Raw genomic sequence first — 12227 nt, forward strand, 5'->3', positions numbered from 1 at the left:
AGAGAGAGAAGGGCAAAATATGATGGTAAAAAAATGTTTCCATTTTTTTCTTAGTGTTGTCTCTGAAATTTCACCAAATAAGCCCAAAATTTATATTACAACATTTGTTTGATGCCTTATTTAAACTGTTTCACTGGACATTTTAAGCTCCCTGAAAGAGACCAAGTTGCCTTGTCATAACTAAACCTCATGCTCATTGGAGCTTACACTGGGTAAACTTTGTAGGGGCCCAAACATTATAGGATGGCTTGGGAAAATGGGATGGGAAAGTTTTACTTAAACTGAGTGAGAAGAAAAATTCATGACCATTTTGGTCATTCCATTTTTAGTTTATTAATAGGATAAGGAAAACATCACATTATAAATCAATGCTCTGTTACTGAATTGAACTTGGGTCTGCTCATCCAATGCACAGTAAAGCTAATCTACTGACATGAGACGGTGGTGAAGTAGAGTATAGTGTTTATTGCAAGGCACCAAGCAAGGAGAACAGGAAGCTAATGCTCAAAAGACTGGAACAGGGCTTCCCTGGTGGCACAGTGGTTGAGAATCTGCCTGCCAATGCAGGGGACACGGTTTCAAGCCCTGGTCTGGGAAGATCCCACACGCCGTGGAGCGACTAGGCCCGTGAGCCACAATTACTGAGCCTGCGCTCCGCAACAAGAGAGGCCGCGATAGTGAGAGGCCCGCACACCGCGATGAAGAGTGGCCCCCACTTGCCGCAACTAGAGAAAGCCCTCACACAGAAACGAAGACCCAACACAGCCATAAATAAAATAAATAAATAAATAATTAATTTAAAAAAAAAAAAAAGACTGGAACACCCCAATGGCTTTTAGAGAAGGGTTTTTAAAGGCAACATTAGGGGTGTGGGTTGCAGGGTGCCTGACCAGCTTGTGCACAATTCTCTGATTGGTCAATGGTGAATTAACAGGGTGCTGTTTCAGGAATCCCTGAAGATTCATTCATTCCAACTGGTCTGGGGTCTACACGCTGGTGGTCAGCAGTTTTCATCTTGGGGGGGAGGGTCTGCTTTTTGCAAAATCAACTCAAGGATATGGTTCAGGATATTATCTATAGCCCTTAAGGAGGAACTAAAGGTCCTTGACTTTATTTTATGGTTAAACTATTATTATTTAGTCTTGCTTGACTGTTTCCCTTTGTTTCTGCATTTTCTCAGTTCTCTGTTTAAATCTGCTCTTTGGAACTTGGGAAAGGCCTAGGTGGCTAAAGCTCTTCTACAGAAAAGGAGCAGAGGACACCAGGGGTCTGTCCCTGGGAAGGTACTGCAGGGTCTTGCTTGGTTTCATGTTGAACAACATTAATAAATAGCCAAGTAAGCAAAGGGTTAAAAGTGTTAGCTAAAATGAATTTGGGGTGTTTTCAGTTACCAAATTTCCAGAGGTAAAGGGGAGAGAAATCTGGACCTAAATATCTACATGATTTGGGACTTTTTCCTTTTTAAAATTAGATGCCAGATTAAGAGGTCACCTGCTATCTGACCATTATAGTTTTCTGTCATTACCGTGAACTGGGGCGGGGGGGTGGGGGGAAGGATTATTCTCTTTTAATTAATCAAAATGCTGTGTTTGCTGTCCCAAACATGCTGGAGACATTGCTTAAAGACTCATGAGCACTAGCTCTGCCCCCAGGAGACTACAATTGGGCAGGTCCCTATACCTCTGGGGTCCTCAGTTCCCTGCAAAATGAGAACGCTAGACTCAATAATCCTTAGGATCCCTTTCAGATCCACCAAGCTAATGGTATATTCATTGCAATTGCTCCTGAATGAGGCCATGATTTGTATCCAGCTCTAGTGCTTCAGTGCTGTTTGTTATGTCTATGAAACTGCTTCATCAAAACATGAGGCACATGAGCACCCTCACACCATTTCACACAACAAGGACAAAGGGCAAGCCTCTGCTTCCAAAGGAATGACATAACCTGTCTCTGAAGTGGTTCACATCATCCTCATCTTTGAACTACCAAGTGCTCAGAAAACACACAACCATCTTCATTGACATTAAGGCTGTGAGAGGAGATCCCCAGCCAGTGCTTGGGACTTGGAGAAAAGCATTTAAGAAAAGGCCATCTCCACAACTTAATAGTGAAATTAGGGTGCAACACCCATCACAAGGATCCCTAACAACCTCCACCATCTCTTTGCTAGGAAAAGAAACCAAGAAGCTAGTAGTGGTATAATACTCCGCTGGACACATATCCAAGGTCCCAAGCAAAACAGGTACAAGCTGACTGAATGGAAGGGCTCTTCTTCAGTTGGAGGTAGGCTGGGTTCCAATTCTTTACCAAGCAGGTCGGCTGAAAGCCAGGGCAGTTTCAGAGACCAGGTCAGGGATACCGAATTGCACTCCGCAGGGCGCCGCCCCGGACGGGGCCCCGCCCCTCACCTTGCCTTCGCCGCGCTCCGGCCGCGAAGGTGCGTGCGGCGCTCGGTGATTGGCGGCTTCCCGGCGGGGCCCGGCTGCCATTGGCTGCCTGGGCCTCTTTGTTCCCGGTCCCCGCCTCAAGCCGTCTGTAGAGGACTGGGCGGCGGAAGTTTGACGGCGCCGGACGAGTGGCTGTGGCAGCGGTGCCGGAGACCCAGCAGCTCTCCCCCAGTACCCGCAGCGGTGCCGGAGGCCAGGCGAGCCTGGGTGTTAGATCCCGGACAGCAGGCGGAATCCCTCTGACACACAGACATGGACTTGGAGGCCAAAGTAAAGAAGGTAGGGCGGCGCGGGCAGCAGGGCAGCGGCCGCTTCACCTGCGCGGGGCGCCGCCCTCTGGCTGCCAGCGGCGGGTGGGGCGCACGGGCCACCGGGTGCGAGCCAGCTCTGGGTCTCCGGAACCCGGGGCCTAGGTACCCGACCCTCCCGGTAGAGGGGATCCCCGGCGGCCTCGCAAACTCCTGAAACCTGGGGGCGACGGAGAGTCGTGCGCGCGCGCGCGCGAAGGTGGCACGGGACATTTTTCCCTGTCTAACCACGTCCAACGGTTGGAAGTGTTCGAAACTTTCTTTAAGAGGTTTCAGCTGCGCCTGTGCCTCCCTAAAAGAAAAGGATGAGGTTAGGGCGCGTTAAGGCGAGGCTGTGACACTACTTCTTCCTGCCTCAGGAAGTTCAACTTTATTAAGCCTTTGTGGTTTGGGGTCACTGATTGACTGTGACAGCTCAGACCTCCTCCCCTCCCAGCTCGGCTGTCCGAGGCTCTCTAGAGTGAGCGTTGATTGAATGCGCTTCCTTCGCACCCGCGGCTGGTGATAACGTGAAAGGTGATGATGTTTTTTCTTTTTTCTTCTTTCTTTGGTCATGCATTACTTGACTTCCAAAGCACTGCCTCCCTCTTCCAAAGAAAGTGTTCTCCCTGTTTGGCAGCTATCCCCAAAGGACGATCGTCACCAGTGGTTTAGCTCCAGGAGACGTTTCCTGCCTGGCTGCCCTCCGAGCGTCAGTCCCCACGGCCCTACCTGAGCCGCTCCCTGATTTGGGGAGCCTTACGTTTCTTGGGAGAAAGAGGTGGGGACCACACTGTGACTCAAAAGGAATGCTGATGTCACATTCCAGTGTAACGTTCTGTGTGAAAGATCTCATTCCAGGGAATTGTTCATATTTACTTTGCGGTAAATTTAAGCTAGCTGCTCCTTATCAAATAAGGAAGGAAGTTTTGCAGAGAGAAAAAGGGGAAAAAATAGAACCTAATTTTCTTCTCTTGCCCACTGTGGGTTGCCAACATTGCCATTATTTCATCTTCTAAAGACAAAGTTCCTGACCTGAGCATTAATTCTGTTTCATGCCCAGAACTGGATTTTTGAAAATGTATGCAAGTGCAAAATAGTAGGTCAGGAGGCTGTTGAAAAATGAAAACCTGCAGTGGGAAAAAAAAGTTTGCCCCTTATGGCTAGAACCGGCACTCAAAAGGGAATCCAAGGACGGGAAAACATAGTGTAAATTCTGAGAGTCCTGATTGCATTCTCTTCTCTTACAGTTTGGTTTCTTATTTTCTTTGCTTTTAGATGACACTAAAATTTCTTGTTAATTTTGCTTGCTACTAGGAAAGCATTTTGTTTGCCGCTTAATTAGTCTTCTGTTGATGAACACTTCTTATTTTGTTTTTCAAGTGGGAAAGAGTCGGTAATTTAGTACTTGTCAGAAATTTGGGAGGTCTTGTCTATGCTTAAACATATATTGCTTCAAAAATTACTTTTTAAATGTCAGCATCCTTTGGGAGGGGAGGAATGAATGCGTGAAGCACAGAGGATTTTTTTAGGGCAGTGAAACTATTCTGTATGCTACTATAATGGTGGTTACATGTCATTATATATTTGTCAAAACCCATAGAATGAACAACACCAAGAGTGGACCCTAAAATAAACTATGGACGTTGGGGGATGATGATGTGCCAGTGTAGGTTCATCAGTTGTAACAAATGTACCACTCTGATGTGGGATATTGACACTGGAGGAAGCTTCGAAAGGGAGTAGGGAGATATATGGGAATGCTGTCCCTTCTGCTAAATTTTGCTGAGAACCTAAACTGCTCTGAAAAATAACATCTACTTAAAAGAAAAAAAAATCAACATCCAAAAGTGATTTTGAAATTATTTGAGACAAAGAACAAGTAATTCTGAGGGAGAAAGTACAGAGTTAAGAATTACATGTGCTAGCAAGGGAAAAATCCAGACATTATTTATAAACAATTTCCTTAGTTTTAGAATGTGTATTATAATAAGTAATGCTCTTGATATATGGTGTAATTTTTCTCCTCCATCTCCCCTTTACTTTAAAAGGTTATCTTTTCAACCAAGAATCTTATCCTTCTCTCTAATCCTCCTTCTCCCCTTCCCCCACCCTCAAGAAAAAGGATTCCATAAATTTTAAGCTTTTACAGACAATACCATGACTGTAATAAATCCTTGTTTCACTACTTTGTCATCACTGGTGATTCTCAGGACAGAGTCCTCAACTAGTAAATTGGAAAGTACTAAAAGATCCCAAAGATGTCCAATTTGCCTGCCAACCATACCCTCTGTGTCTATGCAGGACCCTTGACAGACTTAATGTTCTGTGGATTCAACAAAATGTTTCCCAGCACAAAGAATTTAGAGGTCCCAGGAACACATTTCATAATCTCAAAAAGAAACTTGCATTCCCTTTAGAAATTGCTTTCTAAGACACCAGAAGAAGGAAACATTACAAGATCATCTCTGATCTATGATCAGAGCCTTCTTACCCTATTTTGGTACCTAAATAGTTTTCAGGTCTCCCTTCTTTTTGACTTGGGTATACAAGAAAACTAATAGTTTGAATGTACCTTTTAAAAAGCCTGGTTGGAAGTTGGAACAAAGACACAACCATTTAAGTAAAACTAAATTTGACTTCTGTTTTAAGATACATGGCATTTTTTCCTTCTAAAACCCTTGTACTGTTGTTTTCATAAGAAATTTTCTCCAGGCAGATGATAAATGTTACTTTTCTTTCCCATTAACATTTCGTGTAAAAAGAATTAAAAAGGGTTGTCTTTATTCACAACCACCTAGGTGGATGATGCTATTATAAGATTCTTTGTTTATAAAAAGAGAACTTGGGTGTCCATATCATTGGCATAAATTTGGATTCATTACCAGTTAAAACACACAATCACAAAGGCAAGGAATTTTTATAATTAGATTTTATATATTTTGTTTTGTTCGAGGTAAGTGAGCTGTTGCTAGGATGTGAGAGCTAGTTTAGTTATACAGAGTTTTTGTTTCAATAATATTTTAGAGTAGAATTTGACTTTTACGTATTGGCCCTGTCTTCTGAGTTATTTGTCTAGATCTCTTCCTTATCTTATGTCTCTTCATTATAATTGACTTCGTGTAAGTAGAGCCTGTGTCTGCTTGGAAAAAGCAATGGACTTTGAGAAGCAGAAACAGAGTCTCATTTTGGTGGTGAATGGTAAATCATGGCCCACAGCCAGATGTTTTCTTCTTTCCTTTCTGTGTTACTCTCCCATGAGAATCACTTTTTTTCCCTTTAAAAACATACCAGAGAGAAAGAGAACTCTAGTAATTTCCCTTATGCTGCCTGGAATTGCTGTAGAGCTTTTAATTTTACACCTTATTCATTGTTTGCCTCCATTCTAACCTCCATCTTTTGATCCTTCCTGATGTCTTGCATATTTTTTTCTTAGGACTCTTTTCTTTGTTTCTTTAATTTAATTTTAAAAAGATGAGATGTACTTTAAAGATTACGAGTCACTAAAAACCCCCTTTCTCAGCATCCAAACATGTTTTGAAAGCTTCTGTCATTTGCCAAAAAACCAAAGTGAAACCAAGTGATTGCACTTGGAGAGAGTACTGAACCACAAAGATTGTTTCCATTAGAAATTAGAATGAGCCTTTTCTCTTAGGTGGCCCCTGATTGAATGGAAAAGGCAAGTAAATGGTGACCTGGAGGCACAAATCTACAGTTGAATTCTCTGCTTGAAGCCATTCTTGCTGTGAGAATCATTGGCAAGGCTTGGGATAATGGGAGGGCTGCGTACTTCCAGGGCTTTACCTTAGAGGCATTTACTCTGTCAGAACAAGTATAGAATAAAGTGGTCCTCAGCGGGGCTTTTATCTCTTCCAACCCATAGTGTCAGTCATTACATTAATTGGATATGAAAAGTCACTTTCTCTAACTTGCTCTGAATGTTGGTTTGAATAGAACTATAGTAGGTTTTCTATTGATTTTGTTCCTTAATTTTATCCTGTGAAGTAGAATTAGGGATTTATGTCTCTGCTGGCTGTTAGCTGTGTACCATCACCTCTCTCCTTGACTTTGCTTGCTCACCTTCAATACTAAATACTACTCATCTTTCAAGACACACTCCTTACCCTACCCACACCACACATCACTCTCCAGGTGATCTTTCTTCTTGTTCCTATCTGGATGGAAAATCTCTTTCTTCTGTATTCCCTAAGTATGTTATCATAACTCTTAGGACAGTCATCACTTTCTCCCTGTAGATTATAGTCTTCTTCTTACCTAGATTGCAAGCTTCTTGAGAGTGAAATTCATATCCTGTTTATACTTGTATAGTTATTTTGTTTGCTGTTCAAAGCAATTTATGAAGTAGATCTTAGCCTCACTTTAAGGATAAAGAAACTAAGGCTTAGATACATTAATCTGAAACTGGCAGAACCTAACTATGATCTTGAACCGTAGTCTTCAGAATCCATGCAACTCCCATCATGCCACCTAGCCTGAGTCCTCTGATATCCTTTGCCTTGATCACTACATATATGTTGAATGAAGTACCCTAATATAAAAAGAGAAATAACCTGAGGTCCATTTCAACATTTTTTATTGGTTTGTTTAAAGGAATTATATTGGAAGAAATGGTTTCTATTCCAATAAAATTACCACCCTACTGGTTTTCTACATTTTATTTATACTTTATCCATGGTTATATGTATGCCCTTTAGTGTAAGTTGCCTTTGACCTTCTTTGCACGGAAACAAAGTCTAAATAAGTAAAAATATCACGAAAAGGAACTTCTGCGAGACTTTTACAGTCAAAGAAATTCCATAAGCTCCAATAATATTCTGGACCATATCTTCTGGATTCTTCCAACTTCCCAGCTTTTGTTGGGAGCAATGATAATGCTGCCTCCTAGCTACTTAATATTGTTCTGAACAATAGCGACCCTGCTTTTGGCTCTCTGCTTTGGGATTTCAACCAGTGACATCTGGAATTGTATAGAGGCACTCATGGTTGGCCTGTAGAAGAATCTGTTCTACCTGCTGAAGCCCAGAGTTGATAGAAAGCCTTACACATAGCATGGTAGGCTAAACCTCTCTTTCTCCTAGCAGCAAAGTGCTCAAAGTGCCACTGGAATGGCAGACCAGGCAGCTTAGAATAGAGCAGTTAAAAACAAAAAAATAAGTTCAGTGCTAGGAAGAGAACTGTTCATACAAGAGCTACCGAGAAGCAGTAGGAAATGCCAAAATGTTCAACTATTTTGTTAGCCTCTCACTGAGCTCTAGGATGATACCAGCATTGTGAGCACGAAATTAACATCATGGACCATCAGGGTTACTCTGAGGGGCCTATTTAGTAGAAAGAGAATGATAAATTGGTAAAAGAGTACTACTTCCTATGTTCTTTTTCTGAGAACCAGAAGTAGTTTGCCCCATGCTAATTTGAATATGTTTTTTTACAAACCAGATCACTACAATGTGTTCAGAAATTAGAAAAGGTCAGTAAGTGCCAGTATAGGTAAAGAGCTGTAGTATACAGAAAGATCTTCTGTACTATATCAGCTTTCTCACTCCTGTTTTTCAGTATATCATTAAATTCACTCTGGGCTGAGAGTTAGTAGATCTGGGTCCACTCTAGTTTTTGTGATCTTGGCTACTTTGGATCTCAGTTTTCATATCTATAAAAATCAATAGGGGAACCAAGTGATTTCTAAGATTTCTTCAAACGCTGTTACTCTTTTTGACTATGGAAAATATTATAGTTTACCAAGTATAATAGTGTTCCACAATGCTTAAAAATCATACAAGCCAAGAATATATAAATATATGTGATTTTAATGAAATGGCATGTATATATATACTCCTGTGAAGTCCATGAGAAAAATGAAACAATTTTTTTTTTCATAGGTCTTAGCTGTTCTTTCAACTTGTTTTTACTTAGTTTGCCTTTTAAATATTTGTGGGGTATTTGAAGACATTAAGTTTAATTAATTTAAATCTGTAGTATAAAGCTTCAAAGGCATATAAACTGCTCTGTTAGCATGAGTCAAATAAGCCTAGGCATGATGTATCACTTTCCTTGGTACTTAATTACAGGAAAATGAAAAATAATGGAGCTTTTATTGTCTTTAAAAGTTATCTCTCCCAAAATAAGATGAGTCATTTAAAAACTATGTGAGTAGTTTATGTGCAAAGCACTGTTCTAAACTCTGGGGTATAGTGTGAACAAAAAGGCAAGGTATCTTGTATTATAGAACTTACACTGTTGAGAGGAATGATAGAGCAAAAAAAAGTAAATGAAAGTAAATGACAAAATAAATGATAGAAAGTAAGCGCAAATGGGATTATATCCCTTAGTGAACTCTTTACAGGTCAGGAGTACACTAGATTTCCAACACAGAATGTCCTATCTTTTTGTTTTTAATAAATTTATTTATTTATTTTTGGCTGTGTTGGGTCTTTGTTGCTGCGTGCGGGCTTTCTCTAGATGCAGCGAGCAGGGGCTACTCTTCCTTATGGTGTGTGGGCTTCTCATTGCAGTGGCTTCTCTTGTTGCGGAGCAAGGGCTCTAGGTGTGCGGGCTTCAGTAGTTGTGGTGCGTGGGCTCTAGAGCACAGGCTCAGTAGTTGTGGCGCACAGGCTGTGGCATGTGGGATCTTCCTGGACCAGGGCTCGAACCCATGTCCCCTGCATTGGCAGGCGGATTCTTAACCACTGCGCCACCAGGGAAGTCCCAGAATATCCTAATTTAGTGGTGATTCTTGGCATTGGTTCCCGGTTTTGCAAACTTTGTAATTAGGGGTTATTATTTGTCTTAAGTAATGGCAAATGAAAAAGAAATGAGAAGGCAGTTTTTATGTATTAGAATATGAAAAAGCTCATAATTAGATAAAGCTAAAATATTTACAATCTTACACCTATAAAATACACAAACTGTCTTTTTCATTACTAATTTTTGTTTGGTAACTACTGTCATGGTACCTGAAAGAATGACTTTTAAAAATCTGTTTATTAGATCATTAATATATAGTACATATAGGAAATTATTTTGCTGTTTACAAAGTGGTGATGTTCAGGGAGCATTATATAAATTATGAATTATGAAATCAACTTTTTCAAGGAGAGGAGAATAGAGAAAAGACTAACCAAATTCAAAATGGGTTTTAAAACCTCATAAATTTTCAAGATTTTAAGGAAAAATAGTTTGATAATTGATAAATTCACCCCTAGTCTTTGAGTAGAATCCATGTATTAAAACTTGCCTTAAGCACTGTTATTAGAGGATTAAATTTAGAGGTTATGCTTTTCAGCTATCTAGCTCCAATCTTTGATTCTCCTATAAAAGAGCTCAAGTCATATTTGGTTTCGCTTATTTTTCTAAGTACCTGATCTACCTAACTCCCTACTTAAATAATGGGAAATTAGATAATAATATGCTTGACTGTAATTTTCTAATGCAAGTTCATGCTGTGACCCTAAAATGACTTTTTAATTACTTTTCTTTCTTTCTTCTCAACCACTTTAATCACTGTTCATAGCCAGTGACAAGAACATTAAGAAAGAACAGAAGGTGATAGAGGAGAGAACGAAAAGAAACTTACTAGGTATAATTTGGGAACAGTGCTATGAAAGTGTTTCATGTTTCTATCACAATGAGTATTTAGCTATAAAAATTGGTTGATTCTAGGTATCATTACTTTTATTTTGGTCATACTCAACAAAGGAGAAGAGCATAGTTTAGGATTGCCAACTTCTCTTATCCTTGGCTAGTCCGCCAAGAAAGCAGGACTGCTTGGGTTTGAGCATGGCTTGAGGGGGGAAACTGTAGGAGAAGCCAGGCATTGAGCACTGCTGAGAGCTTATCTGCTAAATGACAGCTAGGCTACCAGTATATAAACATAATTAATCTCTGAATGAGGCTGGATCATCCTCAAATCACAAATGATTCAGCCTGTGTTTATTACAGTGACATTCTGACCACCATACAGATTTTAAAAAGGGGTTTCAGGGTGTCTGTTGGTTATAAAGGTTCTTATCTGAACAGTGAGCCTAGCAAAAAAGAGGCTGAAAGCCTAGCACCAATGCCTTGGTGCTGAGTCCATTAATAAGTCTGCCGCCACCATGAACTTGCCTGTGCTTTGTTTGAAGATAAAGTGATACCATGTTTCATTGCAAAATGATTATGCAAATGTTAGGTGGATTTTTATTTCTATAAGTGTAACATCATAGAAGTCTTGATAGAATGAGTCACAAAATAAAGGTAAAGAATATATTTCCTTCATGGGGGTACTGGCCTACAATAAAAATAATCGGGGGTTAAACAAAACAAAGTCACCCTTTGTTTTTCATAGAGAATATTAAAGGGTTAGTTTAAATATAAGACTACAGAATCTCAACTCCTTTTCTATCAATATCACCTGTGGAGCTTGTATCCCCCAAAATACTGTGATGTCAGAAGGAACGTAGGCAAGCTAGCTAGTGGGCAAGACATGTATGTTAACTACAGTGCTAGATAGAATGAAATAAGTGCTGTAATACAGTGTTGCTCAAAATATCTATGTTGAGGAACCATTTTTTCAAAATTCTGAATCTGTCATGGGCTGATACTTTTAAAACAATAAAAATGAATTACTAAAAGGAAAAAAAGACAAATACGAGGCCAATTTTTTTAAAAATAAGTATATCAGACATAAAATTACTGTCAAATTGCTTAACAATTCCTAATTGCTTTCTCTCAGTTTCTTTCTATGTCTGATCACAGACTGGTAACCAACAGTTTGCAGACTGCCACACTTTGTAGCAGTGCAATAATAGGAATACAGACAACTACAGTATCCCCCCCCTTATCTGCGGGGAATATGTTCCAAGACCCGCAGTGGATGCCTGAAACCCCAGATAGTACCAAACCCTATATATACTGTTTTTTCCTATACATACATACCTTTGATAAAGTTTAATTTATAAATTAGGCAACAGTAAGAGATGAACAACAATAACTAATAATAAAATAGAAAAATTATAGCAATATGCTGTAGTAATAAAAGTTTTGTGGATGTGGTCTCTCTCCTTAATTAACTTCAACTCTGCCACAAATTCAGCAGTGGCTTCTTTTTTTTTTTAATGTTTTGATTTGATAATTGAATTGAAAGGTGTTTTTTCTTTTTTCTTTTTTAATTTTCTTTTTTTAAAGGAATTCCTTTATTTTTATTTATTTTTATTTATTTATTTATTTATTTTTGGCTGTGTTGGGTCTTCGCTTCTGTGCGAGGGCTTTCTCTAGTTGCGGCAAGCGGGGGCCACTCTTCATCGCGGTGCGCGGGCCTCTCACCGTCGCGGCCTCTCCCGTTGCGGAGCACAGGCTCCAGACGCGCAGGCTCAGTAGTTGTGGCTCACGGGCCTAGTTGCTCCGCGGCATGTGGGATCTTCCCAGACCAGGGCTCGAACCCGTGTCCCCTGCATTGGCAGGCAGACTCTCAACCACTACGCCACCAGGGAAGCCCCCC

General features: G+C 40.3%; 1 protein-coding gene across 2 annotated transcripts in view; it reads left to right on the forward strand.

The window, feature by feature from the left end:
* Positions 1-2537: 2537 nt before the first annotated feature.
* The window catches only part of TES (testin LIM domain protein), a 45035-nt gene continuing 35345 nt past the window's right edge, over positions 2538-12227 (forward strand). Inside the window, exon 1 of one of the 2 annotated variants that reach the window (XM_068549344.1) lies at positions 2538-2726. In XM_068549344.1, coding sequence (XP_068405445.1) covers positions 2700-2726 — 27 coding nt within the window. In that variant the 5' untranslated portion in view covers positions 2538-2699. Of the gene's footprint in view, positions 2727-3250; positions 3272-12227 lie in introns of those variants that run through there. The other variant, XM_068549345.1, reaches the window with a different exon arrangement.

The sequence above is a fragment of the Eschrichtius robustus genome, chromosome 8 (genome assembly GCF_028021215.1).
Source record: "Eschrichtius robustus isolate mEscRob2 chromosome 8, mEscRob2.pri, whole genome shotgun sequence".
Lineage (NCBI taxonomy): Eukaryota > Metazoa > Chordata > Mammalia > Artiodactyla > Eschrichtiidae > Eschrichtius > Eschrichtius robustus.